At 44.2% G+C, this 18,500-nt stretch overlaps 1 protein-coding gene across 2 annotated transcripts in view; it reads right to left on the reverse strand.

Moving 5' to 3' along the window:
* Nol11 (nucleolar protein 11) overlaps positions 1-18,500 on the reverse strand; it is a 35,075-nt gene that overhangs the window by 8,230 nt on the left and 8,345 nt on the right. For both annotated transcript variants that reach the window (XM_069993107.1, XM_069993108.1), the window contains 10 exons: positions 15,536-15,724; positions 11,905-11,981; positions 8,156-8,279; positions 7,180-7,268; positions 4,940-5,014; positions 4,361-4,542; positions 3,305-3,430; positions 2,736-2,966; positions 1,515-1,593; positions 711-803 (listed from right to left, as the gene is read on the reverse strand). In XM_069993107.1, the coding sequence (XP_069849208.1) occupies positions 711-803; positions 1,515-1,593; positions 2,736-2,966; positions 3,305-3,430; positions 4,361-4,542; positions 4,940-5,014; positions 7,180-7,268; positions 8,156-8,279; positions 11,905-11,981; positions 15,536-15,724 (1,265 nt within the window). The remainder of the gene's footprint in view (positions 1-710; positions 804-1,514; positions 1,594-2,735; positions 2,967-3,304; positions 3,431-4,360; positions 4,543-4,939; positions 5,015-7,179; positions 7,269-8,155; positions 8,280-11,904; positions 11,982-15,535; positions 15,725-18,500) is intronic.

Here is an 18,500-nt window from a genome sequence, read left to right on the forward strand (position 1 = left end):
TCAAACTTAGGATCTTCCTGCATTACCCAGCCAAATGCTGAGAGGCAGGCAGCTTCATGCTCTAATTCTTTTGTTTTGTTTTTGTCGGTGGTGGGGCTTGAACTCTGGGCCTGGGCCTTGTCCCTGAGCTCTTCAACTCAAGGCTGGCGCTCTACCACTTGAGCAACAGCACCACTTCCAATGCTCTAATTCTTAAGAGATCATTGAGGACAATCTATCAATGTCCTTTCCTAACAAGGCTAAGGACATTCTTGGGCATTACAATGAATAATCAGGAATTTAGCTGGGTGCCTGTTGCTCACACATATAATCCTAGCTACTCAGGAGACTGAAATCTGAGGACAGTGGTTCAAAGCCAGCCCAGGCAGGAAAGTCCGTGATTCTTTTATCTCCAATTAACCACCAGAAAACCGGAAGTGGTGCTGTGGCTCAAGTGGTAGAGCGCTACCCTTGAGCTGAAGAGCTGAGGGACAGCGCCCAGGCCGAGTTCAAGCCCCAGACCGACAACAACAACGAAAGAATCAGTAATTTAAATTCTGCAATACAGAATTATGCATGTAGAAATCTACTAACGGCAGAGCCCCTCTCCCCTTCCACATCCAGTGGTGTGTGCATGACAAGGCAGGTGATCCCCAGGCTCTCTTACTCCCCCTGAAAGATAGACAGAGGAAATCACAGTTGTAAACAGACACAGAAGAAAGTGACCTGACCTGGCTCAGGGTTGGAGGATGTATTCCAGGAAGAGTCATGGGAGCATTTCCACTGCACTTCAGATACAGGAAATACAGATACTGGAGAAATAGCTGGGAGGGAAGGGGAAAAAAAGGACCATTTACCACTTCAGTAGAAAACTTTTCTCTACATAAAAACTTAACAGATACTGGCAAGAACTATGAAGAGGCTGGTGGTTCATTTAACATCAAAGCAATACTGCAGCTATGTGGGGCCCAGCAGTGAAGTTAGTCCCTGCCATGGCGGAGTGCTCTGGGGTGGACGGTTCAGTTAGGTGACAGCTCCATCTGTCTGCAGGTGGCTGGAGATTCTGCTTGTGGCTTGTGTATGACTCAGAAGGCTTCCCTGGCCTTCTGGTCTAGCATGTGGAACATGCCAAGGTCTGTAACTGAAAAGTCACTCTGGTCTCAACGGTTTTTTTTTTTTTTTTTGGGGGGGGGGGGGATCCAGTTGTGGGGCCTGAACTCTGGGCCCAGGCGCTATCCCTCAGCTCTTCAGCTCAAGGGTAGTTAGCACTCTACCACTTGAGCCACAGCGCCACTTCTGGCTTTTTTCCCCCTGCTTATGTGGTGCTGAGGAATCGAACCCAGGGCCTCATGCATGCAAGGCAAGCACTCTACCACTGAGCCACCTTCCCAGCTCCAGCTTTGGTTTTTTTAAATCCTCACCACGAGACCAGGGTAATTTTAAATTTACATAAGAGGAACCAGACAAAGCTATAACCAGTCAGGCAGTGTAACTTAAATAAGAACTAAAATTTCCGAGGCTTGCTCACCACTTACCGTGATATGTTTGGCAGGGATGTCCTTCAAGTGTGGCAGAAGAAATGTCTCGCTGTATGCTGAGTGAAGAATTGCATTTCTATTAGGGAATAAAGGAAAACTCGTGTGTGTGTGTGTGGGTTTGTGTGGAAGTCCCGGGCTTGAACTCAGGGCTGAGTGCTGTCCCTGAACTTTGTGCTGAAGACTAGTGCTCTACCATATGAGCCACAGTTCCACTTCCAGTTGATGACTAATTGGAGACCAAAGTCTCATGGACTTTCCTCCCTGGGCTGACTTTAGATCTCAGCCTTCAGAGTAGCTAGGATTACAGATAAAAGCCACTTGCACCGGCTTTTAAAGACAACTCTTAATTCAACAAAGGTTTTTCTATTGAAAACATGAATACTTCCTTTCCTAAAATTATATAAAAGTATTACTTATCTAATGCTGAACACTCTCCTAATCTTTGGGTTGCAACTGGATGAGGCTTGAACTCTGGGCCTGAGCGCTGTCCTCCAGCTCTTCAGCTCAAGGCAAGCACTTTGCCACTTAAGCCACAGCACCACTTCTGGTTTTCTGGTGGTTAGTTGGAGATAAGAGTTTCATGGACTTTCTCCCCAGGCTGGCTTTGAACCATGAGCCTCAGATCTCAGCCCCTGAGTAGCTAGGATTACAGGTGTGAGCTCCTGGCACCCAACTAGTACTATCTTTACTTTAGCATATTTTCATTAAGAAATTTTGTTTTGTTTTTTGGTTGATGCTGAGGCTTGAACTCTGGGCATGGACACTGTCTCTGAGATCTTCAGCTCAGGGCAAGCACTCTACCACTTGAGCCACAGTGCTACTTCCAGTTTTCTGGTGGTTAATTGGAGATAAGAGTCTCGCAGACTTTTCTGCCAAGGCAGGCTTTGAATCAGGATCCTCAGTTCTCAGCCTCCTGAGCAGCTAGGAGTACAGGTGTGAGCCACAGGCACCCAGCTCATTAAGAAATTTTTACTAAGAAAACAGGTTAAAAAAAAAGAAGTTTAATCCAGGTGCTGATGACTCACACCTGTACTCCTAGCTACTCAGGAGGCTGTGATCTAAGGATCACAAGTTCAAAGCCAGCTCAGGTAGAAAACTCTGGAGTGTGTGGGGGGGCGAGTCACACAACTTGTAAGTGATCTAATGGCTCCTCAGTCATTGGCTGGCCCTACTACACCCCCATGAAGTGGTCCAGATATACCAAGCTCCAAAGGATACAGCAGAGCTGCTCTCTTTGGGGTCACAGGGCATGAGGTGGTTGCATTTGCTGCTCCTTGGGGCTTTTTATTTAACTCCTGATTACAGTTACTGCAGCTGCTGTCTTCCCGTTTGAAGCCATTTTGAAGGATTTTAGTTTGCTCTTCCATTTTCTCATCTTGTACAGTATCACTACAATCAAAAACTGACTCCATATTGATATTAATTTCTTGAAGACTGTCATCACCAATGCTATGATGTTAAAAGCAAGAAGTTAATTCTTATCATTATTTGAACTGTTAAATGAAAATTTATTTTCTAAGCATTCTAATGTCAAGAGGTTTTTTTTTGCCAATCATGAGGCCTGAACTCTGGGCCAGAGTGCTGTCCCTCAGCTCTTCAGCTCAAGGCCAGCACTCTACCACTTGAGCCACGGTGCCACTTCTGGCTTTTTCTGCTTGTATGGTGCTGAGGAAATGAACCCAGGGCCTCATGCATGCAAGGCAAGCACTCTACCACTGAGCTACCTTCCCAGCCCGTCAAGAGATTTTAAATGTAGTGAAGGGAAAAGCCATTGGGTTCCAACTTACCTCAAGAAAACTTTTAAGCAAGCACAGGTGACTGACTCAGGAATGTCAGGGAACTGCTGTAGACAGAGCTGTAACATCTGCACATCTGTTTGTTCTAAGGCAATCTCCATTAATCCGGGGCATAAGCTAAGAAAAAAAATCATCATCTTCACTTTTTGAGATAGTAAATTGCTATGTAGCCCAGGCTGGCTACATGAATTTCCCGCTTCAGCATCTTGAATACTGGGATTATGGCTAAGTACTACCTCACTCATCCTGGGAATCATTTTCTATGTTAAGAATAACTTCAGCTATATAAGTAAGGTCAAGCTGGGTGGGGATGGCTTATACCTGTAACCTTAGTTACTCAGGACACTGAGATCTGGAGGCTCATAGTTCAGAGCTAGACTAGGCAGAGAAGTCCACAGGACTCCATCTTCAAAACAACCACAAAAGGTTGGGCTCAAGATGTGAATCAAATGGTAATGTGCAAGCCAAATGAACAAAATGAAAGTGCAAATCCAGGGTTCAAACCTCAGTCTAGGCAAAACAACCAAAACAACAAGGTCAAAAAGAGTTAGGCAGCTGGGGCTGGGAAGGTGGCTCAGTGGTAGAGCGCTTGCCTTGCATGCCTGAAGCCATGGGTTCGATTCCCCAGCACTACATAAGCAAAAAGAAAAAAAGCCTGAAGTGGCACTGTGGCTCAAGTGGTAGAGCGCTAGCCTTGAGCTGAAGAGCTGAGGGACAGCGCCCAGGCCCAGAGTTCAGGCCCCACAACCGGACCCAAAAAAAAAAGAGTTAGGCAGCTGGATGCCAGTGGCTCATGCTACTCAGGAGGCTGAGATCTGAGGATTGCAGTTTTAAGCTAGAAAAGGGTACAAAAAATCCCCTTGAGACTCTTATCTCCAATTAACCACTCAAAAACCAGAGATAGCACTGTGGCTCAAGTGGTACAGCTCTAGTCTTGAGCATAAAGAGGTTCAGGGCCAGCACTCAGGCCCTGAGTTCAAGCCCCACAATCGCCAAAAAATATTAAATAAATAAAGGAAAAGAAAAGAAAAAAGAAAAGGCACCCACCTGTAGGAAAGCACACGGGTTTGGATGAGCTGCATGAGACAGTTCCGGGGATAAAAGGACGGTTCTGCTTTACATCTTCCGAGAAGTCCTTTTACTAAGTCTCCGATGGTACTATGAAAGTCAGGTGTCCATTTAGCCAGAAATTTACGCAGTTCCACTTCAATATGTTTCTCAGGACCTTTCTGCAAGGGCAGAATTAAGGAATTCCATTGGCCACCTTAGTAAAATTTAATGCTGTACTTTTTAACATCCCGGACAGTATTCCTGTGGTCCTGTGAGATGAGCTGAAACTATGAATGGACACACACACACATGAAAACTGCAAGAAAAGAAACCTACGGGTTCAGAAACTGATATCCTTTGAAGGCTACAAACACAGCGTGCAGCTGAATGAGACAGTCAGGAGGCCGGGGGAAGAACAGCCACCTCACAAGGTGGCAGTCAAACACAGCAGCTATGGGCCAGCTCTGACAAGCACAGGCTCAGCATGAACACGCGTCATATCCCCACAAAAGTGCTCGCTGACAAGGTAGTGAAAAGCAGCTGGAATTGCTTTTAGCCACTCAAGTTTTGGTTTACCTTTATGGTTGATAGAAGTTGTTCAGATGCTGGACCTTCTGGCTGTAAATGGGTTTCCATTTTTTTTCTCCTTAACTGGAATAAAATAAACTGATTAGGACCTCAAAACAAAATAAAATACTTGTTAACATTTAACACAAAACACTCAAAAGACACTAGCATACTCATTGCTACACAACTTTAAAAAAAAATCAAATTTATTACAGGGAAAAGTGGTTTTAACTATGGAACTAAGTATCTTGAGTGAGGGGTTTATTAAATTTTTTTTTTTTTGCTGGGTCGTGGGGCCTGAACTCTGGGCTTGGGCGCTGTCCCTGCACTCTTCAGCTCAAGGCGACTGCTCTACCACTTGAGCCACAGTGCGATTCCAGTTTTCTAGTGGTTTATTGGAGATGAGAGTCTCACAGACTTTCCTGCCCAGGCTGGCTTTGAACAGTGATCCTCAGATCTCAGCCTCTTGAGTAGATAGGATTACAAGTGTGAGCCACCAGGGCCCAGCTTGAGTTTATTTTTGAGACAGAGTCTTCCTATGTAACCTAAACTGGCTTCATACTTGGAATCTTCTTGCCTTTGCTTCCCAAGTGCTAGGACTGTAGGCATGTGAAGCCATACCTAGCTGAGGTGTTTGTGGCTTTTAAACACAAAATAAAATATACTCAAGAAAGTATTACTATTATCTAACCTGAGCCTAATTGTACACATAAAAATTAACTAGCCAAGCTAGGTACTGGTGGCTCACGCCTGTAATTCTTGCTATTTAGGAGGCTGAGATCTGAGGATCAAGGTTCAAAGACAGCCTGAACAGGAAAGTCTGTGAGACTCTTATCTTCAATTAACAACCAGAAAACCAGAAGTGGCCCTGTGGCTCAAGTAGAAGATTGCTGGCCTTGAGCTGAAGAGCTCAGGGACAGTACCCAGGCTCAGAGTTCAAGCCCCATGACCAAAAACAACAACCACCACCACCAAACAAAAAAAGATTTGCCAAAACCGATGGCTCTGCCTGTAATCCTAGGTACTGAAGGCCTCAGTTTGAAGCCTGCCCCACCAAAAAGTTCATGAGACTCTGATCTTCCTTCAACTACAAAAAAAACAAAAGTGGAGGCTAGGAAGGTGGCTCAGTGGTAGAGCGCTTGCCTTGCATGCCTGAGGCCCTGGGTTCGATTCCTCAGCACCACATAAAGAAAAAAGAAAAAAGCCGGACATGATGCTGTGGCTCAAGGAGTAGAGTGCTAGCCTTGAGCTGAAGAGGTGAGGGACAGCGCCCAGGCCCAGAGTTCAGGCCCCACAACTGGACCAAAAAAAAAAAAAAAAAAGTGGAGCTGTGGCCCAAAGTAGTAGAGTGCTAACCTTGAGCACAATAGCTTAGTGTCAGTGCCCAGGCCTTAAGTTTAAGCCCCAGGATTGGTACATGCACACATGCATTAATTCATTTACACACACACACACACACACACACACAAGTTTAAGCCCCAGGATTGGTACATGCACACATGCATTAATTCATTTACACACACACACACACACAAGTTTAAGCCCCAGGATTGGTACATGCACACACACACACACACACACACACACACACACACACACACACACACACACACACACACACACACACACACACACACACACACACACACACACACACACACACACACACACACACACACACACACACACACACAGAGCTGACTACATGAGTCAATTTTGGATAAAAAGGCAAGAGGTTCCCAGGTTCCAAGACTCAAATTGCCAAGCTGTGAAGTTGTACAGATATAAATCATGAAAAGAATTCAGCTACTGTTTATCAACATCTTCCTGCCATCTCTCTCTTTGTGTATCTCTTTTTTCCCCCTCAGTTGTGGGGCTTGAACTCCGGGCCTGGACTCTGTCCCTTAGCTCTTCAGCTCAGGGCTAGCACTCTACCACTTGAGTCAGAGTGCCACTTCCAGTTTTCTGAGTGGTTTATTGGAGATATGAGTCTCCCAGATGTTCCTGCCCAGGCTTGCTTCGAACTATGATCCTCAGATCTCAGCCTCCTGCGTAGCTAGAATTACAGGTGTGAGCTACTGACACCCGGCTCTGCCATCTCTCCTTCAAGTACTAAATTTGTGTCAGAAAGGCGAAAGGAGTGACATCTATCAAGATGCATTGCATTCATTTGTTGATGGTAACTCCCTCGTACAAATACTTAAATACAAGTATAATAATAAGAAATAATAAGAGAAAACCAAACTTACCATTTTCCTTGACTGCTCTGAGTTGTAAGATTCAAATCCAAATTCCTGAGAGGTTTCCCAGTTTGCAAAATGGGGAACGGTCTGAATGTCTAAAAAGAAAATATAAGATATACAACTAGAATACTCTGACCAATCAAGGTTCAATCAAGAACCAAAACACCTCTCCTGGAGCTGGGAAGGTAGTTCAGTGGTACAGTGCTTGCCCTGCATGCCTGAGGCCCTGGGTTCGATTCCTCAGCACCACATAAGCAAAAAGAAAAAAACTGGAAGTGGCGCTGTGGCTCAAGTGGTAGAGCACTAACCTTGAGCTGAAGAGCTGACGGACAGCGCCTGGGCCCAGAGTTCAGGCCCCACGACCAACAAAACAAAACAAAAACAAAAAACAAAAAATAACTATCCTGTACAAGTGAAGTCCATGTAACTCCACCAATAACTTCACAGGTAAATTCTAACACAGCTGAGGATTACAAATCAGAACAGCAAGGCTGAATCAACATCAAGAGCTATAGTAAATGAGGGGTGGAAAGAGGCATGGCTGGTTTGCCTTGCAATCTTGCTATGGCCACTCCATGGGCACCATTCCTAAGGATCCTCAGGCAGTGAACAGAAGCAAATGTCTACATTAGGAAGAGGCCTGTGCAGAGGTGGCTATGCAAACCTGTATTTGAAACCAGGAGGTAAGGTAAAATGTTTGCACTAATTAAACAGTATATAGTTGGGTGCCAGTGGCTCTCACCTGCAATCCTAGCTACTTGGTAGACTGAAATCTGAGGATCTCAGTTCTATGCTAGCATAGGCAGGAATGTCTGTGACCCTTTTATCTCCAATTAACCACCAAAATGCTGGAAGTAGACCTGTGTGGCTCAAGTGGTAGAACACTAGTCTTGCACAAAAAAGCTAAGACAGTGCTCAGGTCCTGAGTTCAAGCCCCAGGACTGGCATCAGAAAACAAAAAAGTGTATGAACAAATTCCTACCTTGATTTTGACCATGCTTGAGTTTCCCCAGGGCACCTGCCAATGATGAAACTTCACACTTGTATGGAATCACAGTTAGAAACTTCCCATGTAACATAAACAAAACTTCTCCATAATACCAGAGCTAGAAAACAAAACAATGTAACATTTTCCTCTTCTAAAACCTGACTCAATAAAGTCTTATAACAATAAATTACTGGATAAGCTAAGTACAATACAATCAATGCAAATTCAGTCAACTTTTCAAAATAATATGTATAACTTACTAGCTAGGGTCAAGTTTCAATAAATCATAATTTAAAGGGTATTTTCAGTTTTGGTAGTACTGGTGATTGCTGGGCAGAATGGAAGGTCAGGGTGCTCTACCACTTGAACCATGCCTCCAGCCCCCTTTTGCCTTGGCTTATTTCATGGTAAAGTCTTGCTTTATGCCTGGGCAGGCCTAGGCTGTCAACCTCCTACTTGTATTTCTGTGCTGCTGGAGATAACAGGCAAATGCTACTGTACCCAGGTTTCCCCACACCTGAGATAGAATCTCTTCAACTTCTTTTTTGCCAGGGCTGGCGTAGAACCTTGATCTCCTGATCTGTACCTCACAGCTAGTTCATAGTCTTGAGCCACACAGCCTACTTTTTTTTGTTATTGTTGTTTCTGAGACAGGGCCTCACTATAGCCCACGTTGGCCTGAAACTTGGGTTATATAGCCCAGCTTGGACTTAAACTTGTAATCATCCTTCTTTAGGAGTACTGGGATTCTAGGACTATGTTAATGTGATTGGCTCTCAGTGTTTCTTTTTTTGGGTCCGGTTGTAGGGCCTGAACTCTGGGCCTGGGTGCGGTCCCTCAGCTCTTCAGCTCAAGGCTAGCGCTCTACCACTTGAGCCACAGCGCCACTTCCGGCTTTTTTCTTTTTGCTTATGTGGTGCTGAGGAATGGAACCCAGGGCCTCATGCATGCAAGGCAAGTGCTCTACCACTGAGCCACCTTTCCCAGCCTGGCTCTCAGTGCTTCTATGTTATGATCCCAAAGATCAGATTTAAAGATAAAATAGGTTTTTAAACACAAGCTTAAAGGAATAAAGAAATAGAAAACAAGTTTGTTAGAATACAACTGTGAATTGTTTATTGTGTTAAATCAGCTGTTAAATATAAATTATAACTTAATTTTAAGTTGAGAAAACCAGAGTTTCTCTCATTAAATCAATATTTGGGATTGGGAAGGTGGCTCAGTGGTAGAGTGCTTGTATGAGGCCCTGGTTTCCATTCCTCAGCACCACATAAACAGAAAAGGCTTGAAGTGGCACTAGCTTTGAGCTGAAGAGCTGAGGGACCAGGCCCAGAGTTCAAGCCCCACGACCGACCCAAACAAAAAAAAAAACAAAAAACAATATTCTAATGCCCAAATTGGTGTTTTATTTACATACCAGTATTTCCCAGACAGTAAATGAAGTAAACATTCTGCCTCACTGCTAGGCACTGTAAGTATAAAAGAGTTCACAAAACAGCCAAGAACCCTAGCTTTATGAAGTTTGTTCTGTTTAAATTTTGATTCTTTAATTTCATAACATTTACATATTCCTAATTTATTAGGAAACCTATCACTTTAAGATATAGCTAAAAAATAAAAAGATTCAATTAAAAAAGCAGCTTAAAAAGGTAATTAAGCCAGAAGCAGTGTTTCATGCCTATAATCCCAGTAACTCATAAAGCCAAAGGCAGGAAGATCACAGCCAGCTCAGGCAAAATGTTATTGAGATCCCATCTCAATCAGGAAGCTGGGAGTGTGCTGTGCATCCATGGTTCTTGCTATGCAGGAGACTATCTGTTTGAGGCTGCACCTAGGCTAATCATGAGACTATTCCTGAAAAATACTTAAAGGGCCAGCAGTTTAGCTAGAATGGTAGAGTATATGCCCAGCAAGCATAAGGCATTGAGCTCACACCCTAGTATTGCTTAAAACAAAATGGTGTTTTATTAACTAATTGTTCTTTGATCTAAACTAGGTATAATTTAGTTTTTTCAAGGTAATAAATATACAGAAATTATTAAAACAATAGCCAAATTAAATATAATCTTTCAGGTAAAAAATATTTTGGGAAGCCGGGCACCGGTGGCTCACAATGGTAATCCTAGCTGCTCAGGGGGCTGAGATTTGAGGATCTTGGTTCAAAGCCAGCCCAGGCAGTGAAACAGTTTTTCTTTTGGTCCGTCGTGGGCTTGAACTCTGGGAATGGGTGCTGGCCCTCAGCTCTTCAGCTCAAGGTGAGCACTCTACCGCTTGAGCCACAGCACCACTTCCAGTTTTCTAGTGGCTTATTGGCAATAAGAGTCTCACGGACTTTCCTGCCCGGGCTGGCTTTGAACCGTGATCCTCAGATCTCAGCCTCCTGAGTAGCTAGGATTACAGGCATGAACCACTGGTGCCTGGCTAAAAGGTGTAGCCCAGGCTGGTCTCGAACTCGTCATCCTCCTACCTCATCCTCCTCCTTTATTACTGGTATGCGCCGCCAGGATGGGCCGTGAAACTCTTATCTCCAATAAACCACCAGAAAAAACCAGAAGTGGTGCTGTACTTCAAGCGGTAGAGCATTCACCTTGAGCTGAAGAGCTGAGGGACAGTGCTGAGGCCCAGAGTTCAAGCCCCACAACCGGAAAAAAAAAAAAATACTTTGGGGAATCCTGGGGGTTGACTCAGGGGCTCAAGCTTGTGGGCAGGTGTCCACTGCTTATCCACAGCCCTATTCCTTTTCCACACTGGTTATTTTGTTTAGATAGGTTTTCACTTCCTGTCCAGGTACATGCCTACACAGCGATCTTCTTTCCTGCCATCGTTGGGATGACAGATGCTCACCATCACACCCAGCTTCTTACAATGAGGTGGGCATCTTGCAGACTTTTTTTTTTTGCCGAAGTTAGGCTAGAACCTTGATCTTCCTGATATCAGTCTCTCATGCCATAGGCTGACATACACATATTACTATACCCTAGTTGGTCAAGAAGGGGATCTTACAAACTTTTCTGCCCAAGCTGGTCTTGGCCACAAGCCTCCCAATCTCAGTCTTCCAAGTAGCTAGGACTATAGGTGTGAGCCACTTGTGCCCTCTGGGGCCTGGGCGCTGTCCCTCAGCTCTTCAGCTCAAGGCTAGCGCTCTACCACTTGAGCCACAGTGCCACTTCCGGCTTTTTTTTTTCTTTTTGCTTATGTGGTACTGAGGAATTGAACCCAGGGCCTCAGGCATGTCAGGCATGCAAGGCAAGCACTCTACCACTGAGCCACCTTCCCAGCCCTGAAAATTTTTTTTTTTTTTGGTCCGGTCGTGGGTCCTGAACTCTGGGCCTGGGCACTGTCCCTCAGCTCTTCAGCTCAAGGCTAGCACTCTACCACTTGAGCCACAGTGCCACTTCCGATTTTTTTTTTTTGCTTATGTGGTGCTGAGGAATCGAACCCAGGGCCTCATGCATGCAAGGCAAGCACTCTACCACTGAGCCACCTTCCCAGCCCTGAAAAATTTTTTTAATTTAATCAAAGTTAGGTCTGTAGGGAGATCTTTTCCTTCACAATATTTATGGATAGCAAAATAACACAATTTGGCTTGGTGCAGTGGCACACAATAATAATCCCAGGACTCTGGGGCTTAAAACAGGAAGTTTGAAAGTTCAAGGCCAGCTTGGGTTTCATACTGATACCCTGTCTCAAAAAAATAAATTAAAAGCAAATTTGAAAAAAATCCTCAAGAGAAAAAAACTTACTTGTCCACTGGTCCCTTGTGGTAACTCTTTTGAAGTCTGTAAAGTTTGAAATTTTATGTTCCATATGGAAAGGCATTCTAAAAAATAAGACAAACTCAGAAATAGTTTGAAGAATACATACGTCACATCTTGGGGAAGGGGAAAGCGTCAGAGTAAAGACTGAAGTTTGATTTAATTAAGTATATAAAATGAGCAATAAATACTACAACTAGCCTGGAAGTTGGACAATGGGAGAGGACATGGCAAGAAGTACCCCTGACAGGTGAGAATGGAGGAAAGGTAGGAGATCTTATCAATTACACATGAATCTGTAAGTTGAAAAAAGACAGCAATGCTGCACAAAGCAATCTATAGATTCACTGAATCCATATCAAAATTCCAAAGGCCAAGGGAGATAAGCAGGACTAGAGGGGATGAACAGGATCAATGTATGGAAATGTCAGGATGAAACCCTTACTATGTACAATCTAAGTAAAAATTTAAAAATACTCCTTTTGCAGGGTGCCAGTAGCTCAGGCCTGTAATCAATCCTAGCTACTCAGGAGGCTGAGATCTGAGGATCACGGTTCAAAGTCAACATGGGCAGGAAAGTCTGTGAGACTCTTACCTCCAATAAACCATAGAAAACTGGAAGTGGAGCTGTGGCTCAAGTGGTAAAGTGCTCGCCCTGAGCTGAAGAGCTCAGGGACAGACCCTGAGTTCAAGTCCCATGACTGACCAAAAAAAAACAAAAACAAAAACAAAAAACAAAAAACTTCCAAGAGCTCAAATAACTAAAGCAATCCTGAAAAGGAATAAAACTAAGTTTGTTATGGTGCTGTGTGACTGTAAACCCACAACTTGGTAGGACTCAGAGTTCAAGGCCAGCTTTGGACATTTTTTTTCTGTGTTGGGGTAGAGGGAAAGTTAGAAGACTTGACATTCTCTGATTCACAGTGTCACAAATACTAGGTAAGCAATCTATCACTTGAGCTGTAGCTCCAACATCTTTTTTTTTAATTTCTGAAACAGAGTCTTGCATTACCATATCCACTGGCCTTGAATCTGCAATCCTTCTAGCTAGGCCTCCCAGTACATACAATTACTGGGGAACAATCACTATTACAGGTCTTTTGTGAGAAAGGCTCTGAACTATGAGTCTAGGTTGACCTGCTATCTGAAATATGAAGAAAACACAAAGAAAAATATGCTGAGCATAATAATTCATGTCTGGATGCCGGGCGCTGGTGGCTCACACCTGTAATCCTAGCTACTCAGGAGGCTGAGATCTGAGGATCGCGGTTCAAAGCCAGCCTGGGCAGTAGAGACCGTGAGACTCCTATCTCCAATAAAAACCACCAGAAAACCGGAAGTGGCGCTGTAGCTCAAGTGGTAGAGCGCTCGCCTTGAGCTGAAGAGCTGAGGGACAGCGCCCAGTCACAGAGTTCAAGCCCCATGGCCGACCAAAAAAAAAAAAAAAAAATTCATGTCTGTCTTACCAGCTATGAGGGGAAGTACAAATAGGAGGATCTTAGTCCAGGCTGGTCCTAAGATACTATTAAAAACAAAAACAAACTAAAAGCTGGTGGCCAGTAGCTGACGCCTGTAACACTAGCTACTCAGGAGGCTGAGATCTGAGGATCTTGGTTTGAAACCAGGCCATGCAAGACAATCTGTGAGACTCCTACCTCTAAGCACCAAAATTCTGGAAGTGGAGCTGTGGCTCAAATAGAACATTAGCCTTGAGAAAAAAAGCTCAGACAGCATTCAAGCCCTAAGTTCAAGTCCCAGGACTGGCACACACATGTACACGTGAGTGTGTGCGCATACACACACACAGACACAAAACAACAACAACAAAATAAAAACAAACAGGAGCAGCAAGAGAAGAAAGAATTGGGGAAAAAACTAATGGGAATTGTATCTCATAAGGGACCCTAAAAATCAACAGCAAAGACAAACAACCAAACAACCAGCTAGGCATGGGGGGCTTAGACCTGTAATTATAGCTACTCAGCAAGCTAAGGTTTGAGAATCATGGTTCAAAGCTAACCTAGGCAGGAAAGTACGTGAGACTCTTATCTCTAATAAAATATCAAAAAAGGGGCTGGGAAGGTGGCTCAGTGGTAGAGCACTTGTCTTGCAAGCCTGAGGCCCTGGGTTCGATTCCTCAGCACCACAAAAGCAAAAAGAAAAAAGTTGGAAGTGGCACTGTGGCTCAAGTGGTAGAGTGCGAGCCTTGAGCTGAAGAGCTGAGGGACAGCACCCAGGCCCAGAGTTCAGGCCCCACGACCGGACCCCAAAAAATAAATAAATAAAAATAAAATAAAATAAAATAAAATATCAAAAAGCCAGGGCTGGGAAGGTGGCTCAGTGGTAGAGCGCTTGCCTTGCATGACTGAAGCCCTGGGTTCGATTCTTCAGCACCACATAAGCAAAAAGGAAAAAGCCGAAAGTGGTGCTGTGGCTCAAGTGGTAGAGCGCTAGCCTTGAGCTGAAGAACTGAGGGACAGCGCCCAGGCTCAGAGTTCAGGCCCCACGACCGGACCCAAAAAATAAAATAAAATAAAAAGCCGGAAATAGAGCTATGGCTCAAGTGGCAGAGTGCTAGTCTTAAGCACAAAAGCTTAGGGACAACACCTAGGTTTGAGTTCAAAATCCCAGAACCACCCTTTCAAAATAATTTGTTGAATGGTTAAAAAGACAAATAACCCAATAAAAAACAAAAAACAAGCAAAGCCGGGTGCCGGTGGCTCACACCTATAATCCTAGCTACTCAGGCTGAGATCTGAGGATCAGGGTTCAAAGCCAGCCGGGGCAGGAAAGTCCGTGAGACTCGTATCTCCAATAAACCACTCGAAAACCGAAAGTATTGCTGTGGCGATAGAGTGCTCTCCTTGAACTGAAGAACACAGGGGCAGCACCCAAGCCCAGAGTTCAAGCCCCATGACCGACAAAAAAAAAAACAAAAAACAAGCAAAAGAGGGAATGCAGAGTGTGTGTAGCTCAATGGGAGAAGGACTGTCTAATATATGTGAGGCCCTACGTGTGGTGTTACAGGCCGCTAATATAGGATTTGGAAAACTAAGGCAGGAGGTTGGGTTTTTTTTTGGGTCCGGTCGTGGGGCCTGAACTCTGGGCCTGGGCACTGTCCCTCAGCTCTTCAGCTCAAGGCTAGTGCTGTACCACTTGAGCCACAGTGCCACTTCCGGCTTTTTTCTTTTTTTGCTTATGTGGTGTTGAGGAATCGAACTCAGAGATTCATGCATGAAAGGCAAGCGCTCTACCACTGAGCCACCTTCTCAGCCCCGACAGGAGGATCCTGAATTTGAGTCCAGTCTGTGCTAATAGAACAAGTACCAGAATAGCCTGGGCTATGTAACAAGACATGGTCGCAAAAAACAAAGGAAAAAGAAAAATTAAGTTACAAAAATGACCAAGAGAATGAATAGGAATGGTAATAAAGAAAGAAAGCCAGACATGGCAGTACACATCTGCAATCCCTGCGCTTGGAAGGCTGAAGCAGGATCAGCAGTCAGAAGCTAGCCTGGCTACATAGTGAGACTGTCTCAAATCAAAGAAAAAGAAAAAAAGAAATGAAAAAATAAAGGGAAAGCCAAGGGGTAAAGGACTTTGCTATGCATTCATTTACCCTTAGAAACTGGCAGAGGAGGCCCGAGGACTGCCACATGATCTGAATCCAGGGCGGTGAGTCCAACACCATTTCGAGCACCCCCTGTTACAACAGTCTTGAGCAACAATGAACTAACGACTCGCTGTTCTTTTTCCGTGTCGCCTGAATATATTGGTACCAAGGTTTCATATATGCACCCATCACAGCCTGTTGGAAAAAAGTACTGTTTACAAGTGGATAAGGACATGTCATTATCTATTATTTAAATGTATTCAGTTTTTTGTAAGATTTCACTAATTCAATCAAAAAAACAATATATCACTGTAATGCCTTCTATTAAATAATAATACAGAAATGTGTGTATGCACATGCGCACCTCTGTATAGTAAATATGATCAAAGTCCATTACACTCATGTTTGAAAAACAATAAAATCTATTTTTTTGTACAATTAGTTAATATATATACTAGTATAGTTCTGAATGTCAGATGCTGGTAGCTCATGCCTGTAATCCTAGCTACTCAGGAGGCTGAGATCTGAGGATCAGGATTTGAAGCCAACCCAGGCAGAAAAGTCTGTGTGAGACTCTTATCTCCAATTAATCACTCAAAAACCAGAAATGGTGCTGTGGCTCAAGTGGTAGAGTCCTAGCCATAAGCACAAAGAGGCTCAGGGACAGTGCCCAGGCCCTGAGTTCAAGCCCTACAAGGGGGGGGGGGGGGAAGGGATCAGCTGGGTGATGGTGGCTCATGCTTGTAATCCTAGCTACTCAGGAGGCTAAGATTTGAGGATTATAGTTCAAAGCCAGTTGGGGCAGAAAAGTCCATGAAACTAGCCACCAGAAAACCGAAAGTAGAGCTGTAGCTAAAAGTGGTAGAGTGCTAGCCTTAAGCAGAAAAGCTCATGGACAGCAACCAGGCCCTGAGTTCAAGCCCAATGGCTGGAAGGAAAAAAAAAAAAAAAAGAATGAAAATAAGGAATATGGAAATGGAGGAATAGCTCAAGTGGTAGAACACCAGCAAAAAAAGTGGTGGAACAAAAGCATAGGTGTGGAGTTCAAGCCCACACTGGCTTATGATTAATAACAATAATAAAATAGGGAATGTCAGGTGGTGCAAGACTACAGTACCAGCACTCAAGAAGCAAAGATAGGAGGACATCAAGTTTGAGAAAAGCTTACATTAACAATGAGACTCTGCCTCAAAAATACTAACAGTCAGGCACTGGTGACTCATGCCTGTAATCCTAGGTACTTAGGAGGTTAAAACCTAAGGAGCCTAAGTTCGAAGCCAATATGGGCAGGAAAGTCCATGAGACTCTTATCTCCAATTAGCTACTGAAAAGCTGAAAAGCAGAGCACTAGCCATGAACACAAAAGTTCAGTACAGTACCTAGGTCCTGTGTTCAAGCCCTAGGACCAAGAAAAAACAATTCTGCCAGGCACCAGTGGCTCACACCTTTGAGCTATTCAGGAGACTGAGATCTGAGGCTTGTTTGAAGGCAGCCATGTCTGGAAGGCCCATGAGACGCTTATGTCTAATTAATCACAGAAAAAGCCCAAAATGGCACTGTGGCTCAAGTAGTAAGTAGAATACCATCCTTGAGCAAAAAGGAGCTCAGGGACAGTGCCCAAACCCAGAGTCCAAGGGTCCAGGACCAGCAAAAACAAAAAACAAAAAAACAAAACTTAAAAGGTTATGGATGGCTGGGTACTGGTGGCTTACACCTGTAATTCTTTTTTTTTTTTTTTTTTTGGTCGGCCGTGGGGCTTGAACTCTGGGCCTGGGCACTGTCCCTCAGCTCTTCAGCTCAAGGCGAGAGCTCTACCACTTGAGCTACAGCGCCACTTCCGGTTTTCTGGTGGTTTATTGGAGATAGGAGTCTCACGGTCTCTACTGCCCGGGCTGGCTTTGAACCGCGATCCTCAGATCTCAGCCTCCTGAGTAGCTAGGATTACAGGTGTGAGCCACCAGCGCCCGGCTACACCTGTAATTCTAGCTACTCAGGAAGTTGAGATCTGAGATTCAAAGCCAGCCCAGGCTGGAACGTCTGTGAAACTCTTATCTCCAATAAACTACTCAGAAAACCAGAAGTAGCACTTTGGTTCAAGTGGTAGGTAGAGTGCTAGCCTTGAGCAGAAGAGCTGAGGGACAATGCCCAGGTCCAGAGTTCAAGCCCCACAACAACAAAAAGAAGGTAATGGATATAGCTCAGTGGTAGAGTGCCTACTTAACAGGCACGTGGTACTAGGTTCACTCTTAGTACCATACGAAAACAAATGAGAACAAACAAAAATATCTGCAAAACAAAACAAAACTCTATAAAAAGTGGATGGCTTAAGCCAAAGCTGCTTACTTCTCTTCTTGTTCAAAGAAAGGTAACATTGAAACTAATGGCTGGAGAAAAGTAATACAAGGACCAGTCAATGCCAAGCACACCACTCCCAGCAGGCTCCCATCATCCAGCGGGGATAGAACACAGTGCCTTCTACATTCTATCTAGGCTAGAGCTTTATCGCTAAACAACATCCCAAGTCTTGTTTTTTTGAGACAGGGTTTAGATATGTAGCTCAGACTAGTCTTGAACTTGAGATTGTCTTGTTTGACACTTATTGTCTCAACTTCCAAGAGTTGGGTCACAGCCATGTGTCACCATAGCCAACTCCTGTAGAGACTATCAACAAGCCTGGACATCTATCCTAAGAATCTTTTGTATGGATATCATAGTATTTATTGGTTAGGGTAAATTTAAGACATAAAAGTTACAGAAACGGGGGGGCGATGGGGAGGCTGGGAAGGGATGTGAAGGGTAAACAAAGGAGGAGGCTGCAATGCTTGATAAGAAATGTACTCATTATCTTGCCCATGTAATTGTAACCCCTCTGTACAGTATGTTCACAATAAAAAAAAAAGAAGTTACAGAAACAATGTTTGAAAACTATACTCTGCCTAAAATACTTCACTGATCTAATGAATGTGCATCA

The sequence above is a fragment of the Dipodomys merriami genome, unplaced genomic scaffold (genome assembly GCF_024711535.1).
Source record: "Dipodomys merriami isolate MVZ:Mamm:240054 unplaced genomic scaffold, mDipMer1.0.p SCAF_42, whole genome shotgun sequence".
NCBI classification, from domain to species: Eukaryota; Metazoa; Chordata; class Mammalia; order Rodentia; family Heteromyidae; genus Dipodomys; species Dipodomys merriami.